This window comes from Chlamydotis macqueenii, chromosome W (assembly GCF_036417535.1).
Source record: "Chlamydotis macqueenii isolate bChlMac1 chromosome W, bChlMac1.mat, whole genome shotgun sequence".
Lineage (NCBI taxonomy): Eukaryota > Metazoa > Chordata > Aves > Otidiformes > Otididae > Chlamydotis > Chlamydotis macqueenii.
The window spans coordinates 43,241,967-43,260,589 of NC_141592.1; the positions used below are offsets into that span (position 1 = coordinate 43,241,967).

Here is an 18,623-nt window from a genome sequence, read left to right on the forward strand (position 1 = left end):
TTCTGTATTACTCTGTATTTTGTGAATAATTTCCCACCTTCATTTTTTTAATAGTATTTATAGTCTATATGATCTTATTATATATAATAGTTCTTTTTCTATTTGAAAGAATGTGTAGTAATGTGTAGTAATCTAACTCAAAACTGTATAGTTAGGGTCCTTTGCAGTTCCTGTTGTATTGACCTCTATGTGAAACACCCTTTTTCATAGTTTCTGTATTCTTTTCTAGAGCTGCTTTTAACTGCATGGATCAAAACTGTACACAGCATAGCAAGTGTGGGTGAATGATAACTTACATGATCACTTCTCTAGTTTCAAAATCTGAAGGAGTCATTCATAATACTCAAGTTTTAGAGCTGTAAAAACATAGAACCATAGAAAGAGTGAGCAAAGCAAGAGTAATTATCTCTTGACTGTAAAGCCAAAGCTTAGCTTGAAGGGCTACATCCAGCTCTGGAGGTTTGTTTTCTTTACAGTTGTTTAGAAGTGTGAAAGGCATACCATAAAAGTACTCAAAACCATGATTGAGAGGATGGTGACAATGGTCACTGAAGGATTCACAGTTTACACCTTGATGCCACTTTCCTGAAGGTTTTAAACCGTGAAAGAAATTAGAATATTAAGGCAGACAACTCAAAAGGACCCCAAGGTAGGATTGTCAGCATCTGTTTGGGAATTCGGTGAGTCATTCCGTTTTTCAACAGAGTATCTACACGTTCTCCTCATGCACAAGGATGCTAGGTGAAACCAGTACCTGATCCAGGTGAATGTCATACCATAATAGGCAATCCCCAAATGGACATGGGATAAACAGAGAAATTTGCAAGATGCTCAGCTACTCAGCTAAGGGTCACATAAGGACGAGATTTCATTACCTTTCAATGAGGATCAGGGAATTAAGGTACTCTAACTCACTAGCTGTTTGAATACATCCCCTTCCTAACTTTCAATTGTTTACTTGCAACTTCATTTTAACATAATGTTACAAATTTACTGCAAGATCCAGTAAACTTTTGGCCAGTGTTAACAGATATCTTGATCACCAAACTTGGGAAGATGATTTCTCAGGCACATTCCGACTCCATATGAAAAGGAGAAAAGGCTGTAAACCAACATTTCACTCTATCCCTGCCTAAAATAGAGCAAGTAGACAGAAGCTGTTGTCTGCTTAGAAAATATGCTGGATCAAAGGACTCTGAGGTTTGCTGGGTTATGCGATTGCCAAGTAATTACGAACTCAGCCAGGAAGACTACAGTTCATTAGCTCATGATTTAATGCAGCCACATCTATTTCCAACACTTGGAGATGACAATGAATTTGTCACAGCTGGCCAAAACAAAACATATTTATTTTCTTACAGGTTAGATGCTATAGCTAGAGATGCTGAGCTAGTTGATAAATCTGAGACGGACCTTAGACGTCTGGGAGAACTTGTACATAATGGATGCATTAAGGCTTTAAAGGACAATTCCTTTGGACAAGAAAGAGCAGGTAAAGTGTGTTTGGGGGAAGGGGAGAGGAATAAAAAGTATCAAGAGGTCTGAATAATTCTTGCACTCTGATTATAACAAAACAATTGTGTTAGGGGAAAACATTAACAAAATGTTAGCATGCTAGGTGATTTAGAAAAAAGGATTATAGCAAGACGACTTTTGGGGTTTGGGTTTTTCCCTCTTTCCCTGAGTGAGATGTTGCAGTAGAATGCAGCATGTTTTTGCTTTACTGTGAAATTTAAAATTAATCTGCTATTATTATCTGGAAGACCTTGAGATTCTGGATCTTAATTAAAGCGTTTGGTTAAGAAAAAGTCATTTGCTATAATTGAGTGTCTGATGCTATAGCATCAAACTTTCTTTTTTTTTAATGTTTGTCTATAAGATACACATAAAGGCTAAATACTTTAATAATTTGGTTCTTTATTTTAAGGAGGTAGACTTGGGAAAGTTAAAGGCCCAACATTCCGAATATCAGGAGTGCAGGTGAATGCAAAGCTAGTCATCTCTCATGAAGAAGAGTTGGCACCATTGCACAAATCCATTCCTTCAGATCCAGAAGAAAGAAAAAGGTATTTTTTCTTTTCCTAAAGGAAGCCATAATGTAGAAACTATTCAAGGCTTTTATGCATATATTTAAGCAATCCAGACTCTAAGCACACTGGGACACCAGTGTTACTCTGTTCCCTCTAAGAACTGGCAGCAGAAATCTGCTCCATATCCTTTCTGTATTCTTTCTTCCCTTTCCTTGGAAGCCAGTATTTGCTTTGGCTTCTGAACTGTATTCATTGGGGACTGGATTCAGTTACTCTTAATTATTCCAGACTAGAAATTAGGCTTGTTGAGGAGCTGCTTTCTGTCACCTCTGCCTGAGAGAAAGCAATATTTGTCAAAGTGGAACTGATGGTAATTGTTGGTAGCTGTTTAGCCCTCTGAACTTTTTAGCTTGCTACCTTGTGTATCATAGTCCCTAGACTATCTGCTTATTCAGTTAGCAGTTACACTTGAGTAATATTTTAACCTTATCTTCATGGTTAGCCAGTTCTGACTCAATCCACGGCTACAGATAGATGTCTGTTGTTCTTTATATCTTAATCTTGATCTACTTTAAAACATGTTTTGGTACTGATTTCAATAAATATTTTATAGAAATTGTAAGAAAACCTGATAGATATCTGGATTATTTACCTAAATATACCAGGATCTTAGTGATGTGTGGCATGTTCCCCTCTCCCTTGCTAAGTTTGAGAAGATCATTTATTTATGTTTCTAATTTGTTTCTACTAGATATGTCATCCCATGCCACACCAAGGCAGCTCATTTTGATATAGATTGGGGTAAGGAAGATGATTCCAATCTGTTAATAGGTATCTATGAATATGGCTATGGCAGCTGGGAAATGATAAAAATGGATCCTGATCTCAGTTTGACACAGAAGGTATGTCATCTACAAAATTTCATCAAGGACTTTTTTTGTTTAGGTAATAAAGCTAATAAGAACAGTTACTGAAAGAGCTTATTTAATGATAACTGAAATTGCACAGAAGTTAGGTCAGTTGTACTCCTTTGTATCCTTCTGGTAAATTATTAGATTTCAAGATTTTTTGTATTCAATTGAAGTATGCTTTCTTAGAGTCTGTTATGTTTCTGTTTTTTTCTATGTATTTGGATCTCTGTCACTTGAATTCTTTCTCTTCCATCTTTTGCTTCCCTAGTTTACATGCTCTAGTTGTGTTAATTTTATTCTTGATCTTTTGGAGGGAAGGTTGTTTTGGGGTTTTGGTTTGTTTTTCCTATCCCTGGTTTCTTTGCTTGAAACTGTCTTTCATTCGCAACATGAGAATAACTATACTCGTCAGATTAGAAGTAGTGCAATGGCTGCTTAGAAGTAGTGAGAAACATTTAGGGAAAGACTAGAGTGAAGCAAACTCAATGACATTGCCAACAATCTGTAGCTTTGGGATTTGAGGAGCCAGAGTTGTATACAAATCTAATGATATCCTGCCCCTACATTAAATTAATTTGTTTATGAAACCACTCATTTATATTTTTGTCTTCTGAAATATCCTGTGGTAATGAGTTAATGCATTTAGAAGCACAAGGCAGAACTAGGAGATCCATGGATGACAGTGGTACAGGAGCTCTGAATTTTTTAGATAAAGTATGAGAGTGGAAACAGAAATCTGAGGCCAGTTTCTTGAGTTTACTGTAAACTTTGTTAGACCATTTCCAAGACTATATTAGTTGTATGTTTGGGAAAAAATAAAACGTTTAAGAAATTCTCCATTCCTTGAAGCATGCTGGCATATCGGTCAGGTATAGTTGGAGTGGATTGTTTTTTTACCTTTTTTTAATTCAGCTTTTTCTGTTCCCAGTGCTCCAGACTAGTAACTTCCTAATTTGATAATGTGTACTCGTAGCTGATACTACCATTGCTCTCCTCAGATTTTACCTGATGATCCAGATAAGAAACCCCAGGCCAAGCAGTTACAGACCCGTGCAGATTACCTCATTAAGTTATTGAATAAAGACCTTGCAAGAAAAGAAGCGCAAAGACTTACTGGTGCAGTAAGTAAAGCTTGATATTCAGTAGTGAGAAAACATGCGTTCCTCAGGGGTCCGTGTTGGACCTGGACATGTCGGCAACATGGACAGGGGGATAGAGTGCACCCTCAGCAAGTTCGCCGATGACACCAAGCTGTGTGGTGCCATCGACACGCTGGAGGGGAGGGATGCCATCCAGAGGGACCTGGACAGGCTGGAGAGGTGGGTCCATGCCACCCTCATGAAGTTCAACCAGGCCAAGTGCAAGGTCCTGCATGTGGGTTGTGGCAATCCCAGGCACAAACACAGGCTGGGCGGAGAATGGATCGAGACCAGCCCTGAGGAGAAGGTCTTGGGGGTGTTGGTTGATGAGAAGCTCAACATGAGCCGACAATGTGCGCTCGCAGCTCAGAAGGCCAACCGCATCCTGGGCTGCATCAAGAGGAGTGTGGCCAGCAGGTCGAGGGAGGTGATTCTGCCCCTCTACTCTGCTCTGGTGAGACCCCACCTGGAGCACTGTGTCCATCTCTGGAGCCCCCAACATCAGAAGGACATGGACCAGTTGGAGAGGGTCCAGAGGAGGCCACGAAGATGATCAGAGGGCTGGAGCACCTCTCCTGTGAGGACAGGCTGAGAGAGTTGGGGCTGTTCAGCCTGGAGAAGAGAAGGCTCTGGGGAGACCTTAGAGCGGCCTTCCAGTACCTCGAGGGGGCCTACAGGAAAGATGGGGAGAAACTGTTCAGTAGGGCCTGTTGTGAAAGGACAGGGGTAATGGTTTCAAAATAGAGGGAGGTAGATTCAGAATAGACATCAGGAAAAAATGTTTTACGCTGAGGGTGGTGGAACCCTGGCCCAGGTTGCCCAGAGAGGTGGTGGATGTCCCATCCCTGGAAACATTCAAGGCCAGGTTGGACGGGGCTCTGAGCAACCTGATCTGGTTGGAGATGTCCCTGCTCCTTGCAGGGGGGTTGGACTGGATGGCCTTTAAAGGTCCCTTCCAACCCAAACCATTCTGTGATTCTAACATAATGTGCTTATGGGCATGTCAGCAGATATTTGTTTTATTCTTAGTTCAACTCTTCTTTGCTTTGTCTAATATTTCTCTGTATTGCTAATGTCGTCATTTAGGCTTGCTCGGGACCAAGCTATGCAGTCTCTTGCTCACTCTCCCGCTATCCGAGGGAATTGGGAGAGATAATGTAAGAAAAAGGCTCGAGGTCTGAGATAAGGACAGGGAGAGATCCCTAAAGTTACTGTTACGGGCAAAACAGACTCGACCTGGGGAAAACTATTGCAATTTATTATCAATAAAACCAAAGCAGGATAATGAGAGAGGACAAAAACAACTTCCCCCCATCCCTTCCTCTTCCCAGGCTTATCTTGTTTTTGAATTATCTCTACCTTCTTTGCCCCCCTCCCCGAGCGGCACGGGGGGAAGAGGGAATGGGGGTTATGGTCAGTTCATCACACGTCGCTTTACGCTGCTCCTTCCTCCTCAGGGGAAGAACTCCTCACGTTCCTCTCCTGCTCCAACGTGGAGTCCCTCCCACGGGCTGCAGTCCTTGGGGAAACTGCTCCAGCGTGGGTCATTTCTTCCATGGGGTGCAGTCCCTCCAGAATAGGCTGCCCCAGCGTGGGCCCTCCATGGGCCGCAGCCTCCTTCAGGCATCTGCCTGCCCCGGCGCGGGGTCCTCCATGGGCTACAGGTGGATCTCTGCTCCTCTGTGGACGTCCATGGGCTGCAGGGGGACAGCCGGCCTCACCATGGGCTGCACCATGGGCTGCAGGGGAATCTTGGCCAGGAGCAGCATTACTCCTCCCCCTCCTTCTTCACTGACCTTGGCGTCTGCAGCCGTTCCTCTCACAAGAAATTCTTCACAACTGGCTCAGGCAGATGCCTCTCAGGTTCTCTTCACATCATCCATCTCATCTCCTCTCCACTTCTTGCAGCTGGGCTGGGCCGAGTCGGGCCCAGTCAGCCGCCCAGTGTGAGGCCGGAGGGTGAGGGCCGCAAGGCCCACAAGGCTCGCGCCTCCCCCTCTCTGCCCTCACTCAGCTTCTTCACATCTTCACTTCTTTTTTTTCCTCGTTTTCCCCTTCTTAAATACCTTATTGCAGAGGCGTTATCAGGAAACATTCTTCTACCAATTGACTCGGCCCTGACCAGCAGCAGGTCTGCCCTAGGCCCAGCCGAGTCCACTGGACAAAGGGGAAACTTCTAGCAGCTTCTTGCAGAAGCTACCACCGTAGCCCCCCTCACTAAACAAAACCAGGACATCTAATCCTATTATATGAGACTAACTCAAGGAATGAATTGCAAGTTTAATATTGTTTTATTCTCTCTTATTTGTATATATTCTCTACTGTTGCATTAGGTTCGGTCTCCAGTCCTGAGAAAAGTGGTGGTCATTAGTGACAATAAATAAAATAAATGCTTTCTTTAACATAGAAACAAAATATTTTTCTGCAACTGTGATGCAAAGACACTTGTCAGTTTACATAATAAAGGTACTAATTTGCATTCAGGGCAATTCAAAGAGGAGGAAAACAAGAACTAAGAAGAATAGAGCAATAAAGGCTGCAAAAATTAAAGAAGAAATAAAAACTGACTCCTCATCACCACCCTCAGAAAAATCTGATGAAGATGATGTGGATAATGAGGTAAACATCATTCATATGGTAGTGATTACTGTTCAATTTTTGCTGTTAATAACACTTTCTATTCGATCTTCTGTTTGACCTTATGAAATTGAAGCACTTGAATGGCATCCTCCTTCTGTGGCAGTTAATATTGCGTCAGTATAATCACATGGAAGATGATATATATTTTAATTTAATGATAAGGCTGTAGCTCAGACATTATGATCAGTTTTCCAAACTATAAGTGACTGTGCAATTTCAATGTTCTTTAAAGACTTGAGCATTGTATCTGCTAGAAATGCAATTTTAATGTAACATCTGAATATAAAACTAACATTTTTGACTAATCCATTATTACTACTGATAATGATTCTTCAGGTAGCAAGTTCAGGAAGAAAAAATCAAGCTTGATTGGAAAGAACAGCATGAATAAATGATGTTTTGAGACATGCAAGTGAATGCTTCCGTGTATGTCAGGGCTTTCATTATTCTAATAGACTACTCAACTTTGTTATGTTTTTATTACTTGTGATGTATTCCTTTAGGCCTCTGTTTTTGTTGGGTCATTTATTTAAATTTATCACGCAGCAGAAACCACTAGAAAGAAAAAAAACCAAACAAAACAGATGAAGTTTAGGGGCCATGTTGCACCTAATTTTGTGACTTTGAAAGTAGCTGAAAGAACACAAGATTCTTCAGAACATCTCTGGAAAAGAGAAATTTGGAACTCTATTCCCTTCTCCTGTGACTGTGAATGTTTAATTTGTGATCTGTAAAAAGTTGCTGGAACAAAGCTAACCAGAACAGAGGTCTTTTATCATCACCATGCCGTGAAAAATCAGCTCAGTCTTGTGATGCCTCCTTCCTTATTGCTTTTAGCTCTTTGCAGCTTAACTACCTTTTAGAGGGGCAGATTTCTTTAGGGATATGAAAGTTAAATGGACTTAATCTCTCACCCTCCACATTGCCCCTGCCCAATTAGTACTTGTTTCGTGTCACATCAAGGAAATTCGTGAGTAGTCCTCATTTTGTTTAGCAGCTGCATCCAGCTCAATTTGATAGATGTTAAACCTAAGTCAAAGAAATCATACACAGATAAAAAGTACATTTCAATCTGATGGTTACAAACCTTGTATAGTTAGGAACTCCATTTGATATGACAAATATGCTTGTGTATTGCAGGATGAGATTGTTTCAGTGAAACAGCCACACAAAAAAATAAAAGCAGAAAAAGAAAATGAAGAAAAGCCTGAGCCAGATATTGGTATAAAGAAGGAAGCTGAAGAAAAAAGAGAGACAAAAGAAAAAGAAAATAAGAGGGATTTGAAAAGGGAGAAAAAAGAAAAAGAGGATAAGAAAGAATTTAAAAATATTAAAGAAAAGAGAGAAAACAAAGTGAAAGAATCTACACAGAAAGAAAAAGAAGTAAAGGAAGAAAAGGTAACTAGGTTTATTTTTCTTATATAGCACTAGAAAAGACCACCAGGTTTTTGTGAATGATTTTGAGTTGAAAAGGTATTTTGGATTATTTACTTCAGAGTTGTCATTTCACTGAAATATTTTGCATCATTTGAAGTTTTATTTTTACCACTTGCAACTGCAAGGACAGACAAATTAAATGGGAAATTACCTCTTTAAAGATGCATAGCTTAGTGGGACTGAGAGTGTAAGTGGAGTGAGAAACTTGTTGTCGTAGTTCAGCCCCGATCAGTACCAGACTACGCAGTCTGTCTCTCGCTCCCCACACCCTCCGAGAGAATAGGAGGAGATGATATAAGAAAAACAGCTCAAGGTTTGAGATAAGGATGGGGAGAAATCCTTAAAGTTACCGTCACGGGCAAAACAGACTCGACTTGGGGAAAACTATTCATTTATTTCTAAAATTAGCAGGAGAATGAGACAGGGAACAAGATAACCTCCCCCCACCCCTCCCTCTTCCCGGGCTTAACATTACTACCTTCCCCTCCCGAGCGGCACGGGGGGGGAAAAGGGAATGGGGGTCGCGATCAGTTCATCACGCGTTGTTTTACGCCACTGTATCATCGTCGGGGGAAGAACTCCTCGCATTCCTCCTCTGCTCCAGCGTGGGGTCCCTCCCACGGGCCACAGTCCTTCGTGAAACTGCTCCGGCGTGGGTCATCTCTTCCACGGGGTGCAGTCCCTCTAGAACAGCTATCCCAGCGGGCCCTCCATGGGCCACAGCCTCCTTCAGGCCTCCACCTGCTCAGGCGTGGGGTCCTCCACGGGCTGCAGGTGGATCTCTGCCCCTCTGTGGACCTCCATGGGCTGCAGGGGGACAACCCGCTCCACCATGGTCTTCACCACGAGTTGCAGAGGAATCTTGGCCAGGAGCCGCGTTACTCCTCCCCCTCCTTCTTCACTGACCTTGGTGTCTGCAGCCGTTCCTCACAACAGGCTGGCAGACGCCTCTCAGGATCCTTTTTACATCTTATTCACTTCTCATCTCCTCTCCACTTCTTGCAGCCAGGCCGGGCCGAGTTGGGCCCAGTCGGCTGCCCGGCAGGAGGCCAGAGGGTGAGGCCTGCAAGGCCCATGAGGCCTGCGCCTCCCCCTCTCTGCCCCCTGCTCAGCTGCTTCACATCTTCTCCCTTTTTTTTTTCCTGTTTTCCCCTACTTAAATACATTATCGCAGAGGCGTTATCACGGGACATTCTGCTACCAATTGGCTTGGCCTTGGCCAGCAGCGGGTCCGCCCTAGGCCCGGCCGAGTCCACTGAACAAAGGGGAAACAACTTCTAGCAGTTTCCTACAGAAGCTACCACCTTAGGCCCCCCCCTCACTAACAAAACCAGAACACTTGTCCATTCTCCATCCCTTGGAGAGAGAAAATAAAAGGTACTGTCACTGAATGTCAGAAGGGTTTTTTTTTTTTGTTATTATTTAAGAGAATTCAGTAATTACAGTGATTGCCTAATTACAGTATAATTCCAGCCCAAAAATAAGGTTTGCTTATCAGATATATCTTCATATTTTGTTCTTAGGTAAATGAAATCAAATCTGAAAATAAAGAAAAAAATAAAAAAGCTTCATTGTTGGATATTCCTGTTCATATTACTGCAACTAGTGAACCAGTTCCTATATCTGAAGAATCTGAAGAACTGGATCAGAAGACGTTCAGTGTGGTAAGTCCCTTGTTGATAACTTAGTGTTTACACTTGATATTCTAAATGAACACAGTTTCTGATGTTCTTGATTTTGCTATTAGGCATTATAACACAGATATCTATTGCCAGTAAAATCTTAGATCAGTGAAGGGTTATCAACACTATACTAAAGTCAGTTTTGTTTTCAGGCCACCAGTTTTTATTTTACTGCATTTATGCAGTTGTCCTGGTTTTGGCAGGGATGGAGTTAATTTTCCTCTCAGTAGCTGGTGTGTTTTGGATTTTTGTATGTGAAGAATGTTGATAAAACACCCTGATGATAGGAGTTGTTGTGAATGAAACCAAGGACCCTGTCCGGCTTTCCAAGTCTCGCTAATGTGCAGATGCGGGAAGCTGGGACAGAGACAGACAGAACAATTGACCCAAACTGGCCAAAGAGAGTGTTCCATGCCATAAACGTCACGCTCAGTATATAACTGGGGGTTGCCCACGGGGGGAGCATCTTATTTCTTGCTTGCTGGCAACGTTCCCCCTACCTTGCTGGCTCCCTTTTTTGCTCCTTTGCTTGCTGCTGGGTTTCTTTTCCGTGATCGCTGCTTGGGATGGGCTGTATCGGTCATTGGGACATCGGGTGGCGAGAAATCCTGCATTGTTCATTTTGTATATTTTAGTATCCTTATATTCTGTTATTATTGCAGTTTTCCTTTGCTGTTCCAGTAAACTGTCTTCATCTCAACCCACGAGTTCTCCTTCCTTCCCAATTCTCTCCCCCGTCCCGCTGGGGATGGGGAGGGTGAGCGAGAAACCGTGTGGTGACCAGGGCTAAACCACAACAGCAGTATAGTGAAGAGTATTTATCTAGTCGTCTTTGCGCTGAATAGTTTTAAAATACAGACTGTCAAGATCCATCCTCAAGAATAATTTGTGGATACTGCTTCTTAAAAAACAGAAACAAATGAAATTTAATGCAGCTGCTGTAGTCTCTGACTTGACCTTATCAAATACTCCTTTGTTCTTTGTAAGCTAACAAGATAAATTAAGTTTCAAAGTTACTCTTGAAGTATTACATACTTCCTGCATTAGAAGAAGGAACAAATCCTTAAGTTCTTAGAAATGTCTTGCCAGAGAGTAATGTCTTTGATATCAAAAGAATTTCCGTTATATCAATACTTTTGACCACAACAGAATCAATATTGGAAGAAAAAAAAGGTAGATATACTCAATCTATGTACAGTTTTATAGGTCAATCGGGGCCTTTGGAAAGATGCTAAGGAGTTACTTTGAGCAGCTACTTTTCTGCTGTGGAAGTTCTATCATTCAGGTCTCAACCTGCCAGACAGGTTTCTGGGTCTACTGTGGTGCTGGCTATGAGAGGCAAATTATCTTGTTTTCTCATTGGTATGGTACTGACCAGTTTATGTATGTGGGATTTTTTGGTTTGTATTTTGTATTTATCTAAAGTGATTCATCCATAATTTCCAGGATATCTTGTGGCTAGGTGACTGAAAAATCACTTCATTCCCATGTACAATTACGCTTCCCTGTTCACCTCTACACTTAATTTAAACAGTGTACTTTGTAAACTGTCTTTTTAAAGGTTGCTTCAAGCTGTGGTTAGTGCAATATGTAATGTAGCTGCTTAATTACTTAATGGCATGAACTGGTAAAGGAACAGCTTCACTGATTTTTTGATATGTCCCTAGATGTTGACACAGTGATGGTGATGGTCTCCAAAACACGTCATATTTTTGATTCTGGATATACAGACTTGCCTCTCTTCTTTAGTGGAAGCAATTCTAGGTTGGGTTTGCGTATAGAACATTTTTTTTTGGCCAGGCTCTCTATTCTGGAAGATATATTAATCATTATGCCATGGTCAGATGCAATATAATTAGCAAATTAGCAAGTTTACCTTTTCAAATGGAAATTAGTGCTTTGGGTTGTTGAGGCTAACTCATTTGACTTCTTGTCTATCTTGTGACAGGTAAAAATATGCATTTCATCTGTCTACTTTGTCATCGTGATTGAATGGTATTTCCAAGCAAGTGTCTATAATTCAAGACATGCTAACTGGTTTATCTGCATTTACACATTTGAATTAGTGTGAGAATTCAAGTATGCCCACATGAAATATATCTATGGGTACATTTGTGTTGTCATCACTGTTACTAATTTAGGCACACCTAAACTAGCTTTATCCTAGATAGCTCAATTTCTGTCAGTATCAGCAAAGAACTCAGGCTTAAAAACTGCTCAGAGAAGGAATGCTGATCCTCTGTTGAATGCCAAGTTTCATTGCTGCAGAAAGTATCTACTTAAAATATATTAAACATTCTCATACTTAATCTTGACACTGAGTTTGTATAGCTTTCAAGGTCCTAAAAAGTAAAATAAGTCTTGTCATATATACTCGTGCTGAAAGTTAAACCCATGATTGTAAAAGCTAGGGGGTTTTTTATATTAAATTAGTGTTTTCTTAAAGCTTTATTATTTGTTTGTTGTAGTTTAGCTCTGCTCGGGACCAAGCTATGCAGTCTCTCTCTCACTGCCCCCACCCTCTGAGGGAACAGGGAGAGATAACATAAGAAAAAGGCTCGAGGTTTGAGATAAGGACAGGGAGAGATCCTTAAAGTTACTGTTACGGGCAGAACAGACTCAACTTGGGGAAACTATTCATTTATTACTAAAACCAAAGCAGGATAATGAGACAGAGAACAAAACAACTTCCCCTCACCCTTCCCTCTTCCCAGGCTTAACTTCTTTTCAAATTATCTCTACCTCCTTCCTCCCCCCGATTGTGGAGGACCCCGACCCTGCCCTGGCGTGGGGTCCTCCACGGGCTGCAGGTGGATCTCTGCTCCTCCGTGGGCCTCCATGGGCTGCAGGGGGACAGCCTGCTGCACCGTGGGCTACACCATGGGCTGCAGGGGAACCTCGGCCGGGAGCAGCATTACTGCTCCCCCTCCTTCTTCACTGCCCTTGGCGTCTGCAGCCGTTCCTCTCACAAGAAATTCTTCACAACCGGCTCAGGCGGATGCCTCTCAGGATCTCCTCTCCTCTCCTCACATCTCCGCTCCGCTCCTCTCTGCTCCGCCAGGCCCAGTCAGGCCCAGTTGGCCACAAGTTGTACCAGAGGAGGTTTAGATTGGACGTGAGGAAAAACTTTTTCTCCCAAAGAGTGGTCAGGCACTGGAATGGCCTGCCCAGGGAGGTGGTGGAGTCGCCGTCCCTGGCAGTGTTCAAGAGGCGGCTTGATGAGGAGCTACAAGATATGGTTTAGTAGCTGTGGCAGCAATGGTAGTGGGAAGACGGTTGGACTAGATGATCTTATAGGTCCCATCCAACCATGTGATTCCATGAAGCTGCCACAGTAGCCCCCCCCCCCGCGACACAAAACCAGCACATTGTTACATACAATCTAATGCTTTCATATAGGAGTAAATTTTCAAATGGATTTAAAATACTACTTTTTCCAATTTAAACCTTGTAGTAAAACTAAAAGAGCTGTAAATGAACACTTGTTTTTGATTTGGCTTACAACAATTAGAACAGTACTGTCTTTGCCTGTATAAATAGCAGAGTAAGGGTGGGTCATGTTTTACAGGTTTTTTTTATCTTTTTATTTTCCTTTGAAGTAATGTATTCCTTTTTTACATTTTTTAGTGCAAAGAAAGAATGAGGCCTGTTAAAGCAGCATTGAAACAACTGGACAGACCAGAGAAAGGCCTTTCGGAAAGGGAACAGCTGGAGCATACTAGACAGTGCCTAATAAAAATTGGGGACCACATTACTGAATGTCTAAAGGAGTACACAAATCCTGAACAAATTAAACAGTGGAGAAAGTAAGTTATTCTACATGATTTTTCTTGAAAAAGGAAAATCCATAATAGCTTCCATTAAGCAGAATAGTTTTTTATTTCTCTTGTTTCTTATTCTCTCTTTCTTGTATTTTTCTGCTTATTAAATAAGGACATGTAAAAAGATTATTATAAACGGCTTCAGCTTCTAATGGATTCACTTTTTCATACTTGCATAGCAATGCATTTTGTCCAGTAGGTGGAGTCGTCATCTTCTTAAAACCAAAAGCAAATAGTGAATAACTGTATTTAGAGTATACTTAATGTTTAGTGGAAAAGAGTTCTTATCATTAAAGAATCTGACTTTTTCAACTTTGAAGTTCGTTTGGGTTTTGGTTTTTTTTTTTAATTCATGCCAAAAATAGACCATTATAAATTTGTGTGTTGAAGTTTGAATGATTTTGAGTTGCAGAATCCTTTATTATTTTAAAAAATATACTCTGAAATCAGATATTAACTATGACTTTATAGAAAACATTTATTATAACATACTCAGAGATGTATTTCAAAATGAAAAAAGTTTTAAGTGTTCTTATGAATCTGTGAGGTGATAAATTCAGAAAAAAATAAGAAAATTGTTGATTTATAAAATTGTTGTATTTAATTGTTAAGTTCTTAATATAATTTGAGTTAGTTTTATCATAATGTGCACTTTAATCCTTTATGAATGCAAATCTATCCTGCACTTCCATATACGACACTCAGTCAAATGTTTCGTTTCCTTGCAGACTGTTGTTAACATAGAATATTTCAGCTGTTTGTACTTGCTTTACTTCAAACTATTAGGGTGAACTGAAATACAAAACCAATATCCATGTCTTAAAGACACCTTGGTAAACATTATATTTCTTTAAGTGGTAATTCATAGTAGAGCTGCTATAATATTAATTCATAATAATGCTACAGTACCATATATAGATTATTAAAATATTTATTTGATCTGTCTTTAATAAGACATAGGATTTAGTAAATATATTAATTCTATATTTCTTACACAGATATCATTGGGCACACCATTGGCTGGTTGCGTCTACTTTTGCAAACCTCTAGGCCAAAACTATAATGTTTAAATCATCACAGTGAAAGAGCAGATAGATGCTTCTTGAGCCTACACATTTGAGATGTTTCTGAAGTAAACACTAATTAGAACAGTAGCATTCTGTAGTCTGTTAAGCACTTCAGCTGTAAACTTTGCTAAAAGAATTCTAGACTTCAGATCTGATGTCTGCAATCATAGAAGCAAATGTTGTCTTTAGGGTATTGGCTTCTTGACACCAAAAGGGTTGATTTGTTTTCCTTTCTTCTTTCATAGCATAGATTAGGATCAGTTTTTGCCATGTTACTTCCATCCTCTTTCAGATTTCTCATTTGGTTTCAAAAGCTTTGACCAGGCTTTGGAATTATGTGGAAAAATCCTGTCCCTGATATCTGTAGGAAATGAGGCATGTAGGTCAAATTTCTTACACTGCAAGAGAAGTTTGGAAGAATCTTTACTGAGTAGTAAATACTCAAGTTTTCTGACATAATTCAAACAATCTTTCAGAAGACTTGCACAACAAATTGAAAACTACATTTTTATGCAATTGCACAAATCATTCTATTAACAGAATTGCCATTAATGATACTTTTCATGCACTTTGGATTCTGCAATCATTGTGATAAATAATACAAAATGACAAATTATTAAAGGAATTAATTTCTCCAATTTTTGAAATACAGCTAAGCAATGTTTGCTGTGCAGCTAGGTGATATTCAGTTTACTGAAGTACTGTTGAAATAACTTCATTTAAGTCCATGTTCTGTTGTATGATACAATAAAAACTAATATATGCAAGAATTATAACCTCTCTTTCTTTTTCCTCAGAAACTTGTGGATTTTTGTCTCTAAGTTTACAGAATTTGATGCCAGAAAGCTACACAAGCTGTATAAACATGCAATCAAAAAACGCCAAGAATATCAGGTAATACTTTCAGACTCTCTAAATATACAACAGTTTTATAACTGTTTTATTAAGTATCAATTGAGTACACTCAATACATTTGAAGTGTATTTTACTCTTCATAGTAACCTAGTCTGTTTTCTTAGGATATTTTCTGAAGGATTCAGATGCAACTTTGGGAATTATCAATGACAATTTTTGTACTTGTCTCTTTTAGCAACACAGTGACCAGAATATTAGCAGCAATGTGAATACATATGTAATTAGAAATCCAGGTAAGAAATCTTGAGCATATTATTGTGCTGGGTATCTTAAATGATGGTATATAAAATGAAATAAGCTTAAAACTGTCTCCTAGAACTCTCATACTGCTGGATATCATAGGGATAGGCTGACTTAGCGTAACTTCACTAGTTTATTAATTAAATTCAACTGAGCACGAACTGAACTTTGTACTTGCTGATTTTAGTAGCAAGTTAATTGGCCATTCTTTTAAAGTAAATAAATTAATTAAAACCAAAACACAACACTTTTTTTTTTTTTTAATTTAATTTTGAGGAGGGGGAGAGGCCAACTCAACACTTGTAAACTTGGAGGCTCTATACCTGTTTGTAGCAGTTGTAATGTCACCTTATTGTAAGAAAGATATTCCCTGAAGTCATGGTTAGCAATCAGTTATATGGTATGTCTTTTATTGTTGACAATAATGCTGTTTTTCTATGCTCCCACACTTGCCTTCTTGTAATACTTGTTTTTTATATCATGTTATGTAAAACCTTGAGTAAGTTATCATGGATTTAAAATGAGTATAATGTATTTTAGGAATACCACTAAAAATCTTTCATTAATAAGATGTACCTCTAAAACTGATGTTCATGCTAGGGCTATCTCTCCTTAGAGAGGAAATTCCTATCATTCTTTCTAAAATTGCTCTACTAAAGGCACCTAGTCTCTACTCACTGCTCATTTGGACCACACTGATCCTCTCCATTCAGTCTGTAAGGTGGAAAATTTTAGTTTCTCAGCCCTACATATCTACATTTCTAGCTTGCTTGCCTTCTATTTACTTCTGAGGTTTCTCTTAGTTCATTCACATCAGTGCATTTGTCTTTCAATTATTTAGATCTTGTTTCTGTCAAATTATAATGCTCTTTTAAATTGCTTTAAATCTAACAGGTAGACGTGCTGTTTGAATTGGTGAAGAAAAAAATGTATAGTGTATGAGACTTCCTTATAACCTCTACTTTATTAAACAGATGTTGAAAGACTGAAAGAGAATACCAACCATGATGACAGTAGCAGGGACAGTTATTCTTCTGATAGACATTTGTCACAATACCATGATCATCATAAGGACAGGCATCAGGGAGATGCTTATAAGAAAAGTGACTCTAGGAAAAGATCCTATTCAGCCTTCAGCAATGGAAAAAACCACAGAGACTGGGATCACTATAAACAAGACAGCAGGTAAATTGCTTCAGCAATTGTAAAATCTGTTAAGAATTCCCTCCCTGGTTTTGCAGTATGCTTGTAGTAAGCACCAAAGTATCTTTTCTGAGTTATGCAGAATTGCAGAAATTTCTCTAATGCAATTCTGTTGAATTGACATAATTGTAGTTCTTACTATGTGTTCAGTAATACTAATATAAGTAAATATTTTCAGATACTATAGTGATAGTAAACATAGAAAGTTGGATGACCACAGGAGCAGAGATCACAGGTCGAACCTGGAAGGAAGTTTAAAAGACAGTCGGCCTCATTCAGATCACCGTTCCCATTCAGACCACAGGATACATTCAGATCACCGTTCCACTTCAGAGTACAGCCATCACAAATCTTCCAGAGATTATAGGCATCACTCAGACTGGCAAATGGACCGCAGAGCTTCTGGTAGTGGCCCAAGGTCACCATTAGATCAGAGATCTCCTTATGGTTCAAGATCTCCCCTAGGACATAGATCTCCATTTGAATACTCATCAGATCACAAAAGTACACCTGAACATACATGGAGTAGCCGGAAAACATAACAAAGACTGGCATTTTCTGGACCTTCTTTTAGCCATATACAGTAAGCTAACACAGTAATTGCCTTATGTGACTTGAAAGATACGGACTGGATATTCTGTCAGTAGCAGTGCCAGGATGCAAGGTCTATTATCCCAACAATAGAAAAATATTTTTATATTTAAAGTTTATGCTGCACTGTGCTGCAAATGTTGTGGCACTTTTTTTTTTTTTTTTGCTTCCCCTCTTTAAGAAATTGAAAACATTTACTTTTACAGGGACCTCAACACTGCCCCATTCAGACTGGATCTCATAAAACTGTCTTTAGGCTGAACGTAGTTTAAATCATGTTTGCAAATGAATTTTTAAACACTGACCTGTGATCATGTTTCAGGAAGGAAAGAGGAGTTTGTTTTGTTTTCTTAGTAAAGAATTCTCAAGGACTTTGTTCACTTTCCAAAGCAGTGTTTACATTGTACACTGTAACCACCTTGCCGCTTTTCATCACAAGCCTGAATATTTAAGTTCTGTACCTTTAACTGTAAAATAGCAAGAATTTCTCCTGTTTGTGATCAGTTGTAATAATGCCTTTTTACAAAATAAAATAAATGGCTGAGAATTATTGCAAACTAATTAAATGAGTGTGAGATATGTTCACCTGATTCGTGTTAATGTGAAGCAATACTAGGGTTGCATGGTGAAATGTGACCCTCTTTGTATATGGAATCTTTGATTATCCTGTTTGTTCTTATATAGCCACAGGCTTAGGGGAAACAGGATGATATGTACATAGTTTCAAGCCCATTTTTTTGTAGACTGTATATAAGTTTTTTTGTAAATGTATTTGAGTTATTGAGATGTGTTTGGCGGGATTCACTCCTGCCTTGGTAGTTTAACATAATTAGAGGTTTTACCTGCTGCAAGGTCATAAGAAGGACACTGAACAGTGGAGCGAGCAAAAGGCGGGAAAACTGGGCTGGGGGCTGATGGCCACGAGCACGTAAACAACTCCAAATATG

At 39.7% G+C, this 18,623-nt stretch overlaps 1 protein-coding gene across 1 annotated transcript in view; it reads left to right on the plus strand.

Annotated features, from left to right (window-relative positions):
- Window positions 1-17,736, plus strand: part of LOC147596713 (ATP-dependent chromatin remodeler CHD1-like) — a 40,441-nt gene extending 22,705 nt beyond the window's left edge. Inside the window, exons 20-31 of the mRNA XM_086769618.1 lie at window positions 1,362-1,492; window positions 1,928-2,066; window positions 2,782-2,932; window positions 3,940-4,062; window positions 6,565-6,699; window positions 7,861-8,118; window positions 9,681-9,821; window positions 13,467-13,645; window positions 15,525-15,621; window positions 15,818-15,875; window positions 16,857-17,067; window positions 17,264-17,736. Coding sequence (XP_086625744.1) covers window positions 1,362-1,492; window positions 1,928-2,066; window positions 2,782-2,932; window positions 3,940-4,062; window positions 6,565-6,699; window positions 7,861-8,118; window positions 9,681-9,821; window positions 13,467-13,645; window positions 15,525-15,621; window positions 15,818-15,875; window positions 16,857-17,067; window positions 17,264-17,627 — 1,987 coding nt within the window. The 3' untranslated portion in view covers window positions 17,628-17,736. The remainder of the gene's footprint in view (window positions 1-1,361; window positions 1,493-1,927; window positions 2,067-2,781; window positions 2,933-3,939; window positions 4,063-6,564; window positions 6,700-7,860; window positions 8,119-9,680; window positions 9,822-13,466; window positions 13,646-15,524; window positions 15,622-15,817; window positions 15,876-16,856; window positions 17,068-17,263) is intronic.
- The last annotated feature ends 887 nt before the right edge of the window (window positions 17,737-18,623 follow it).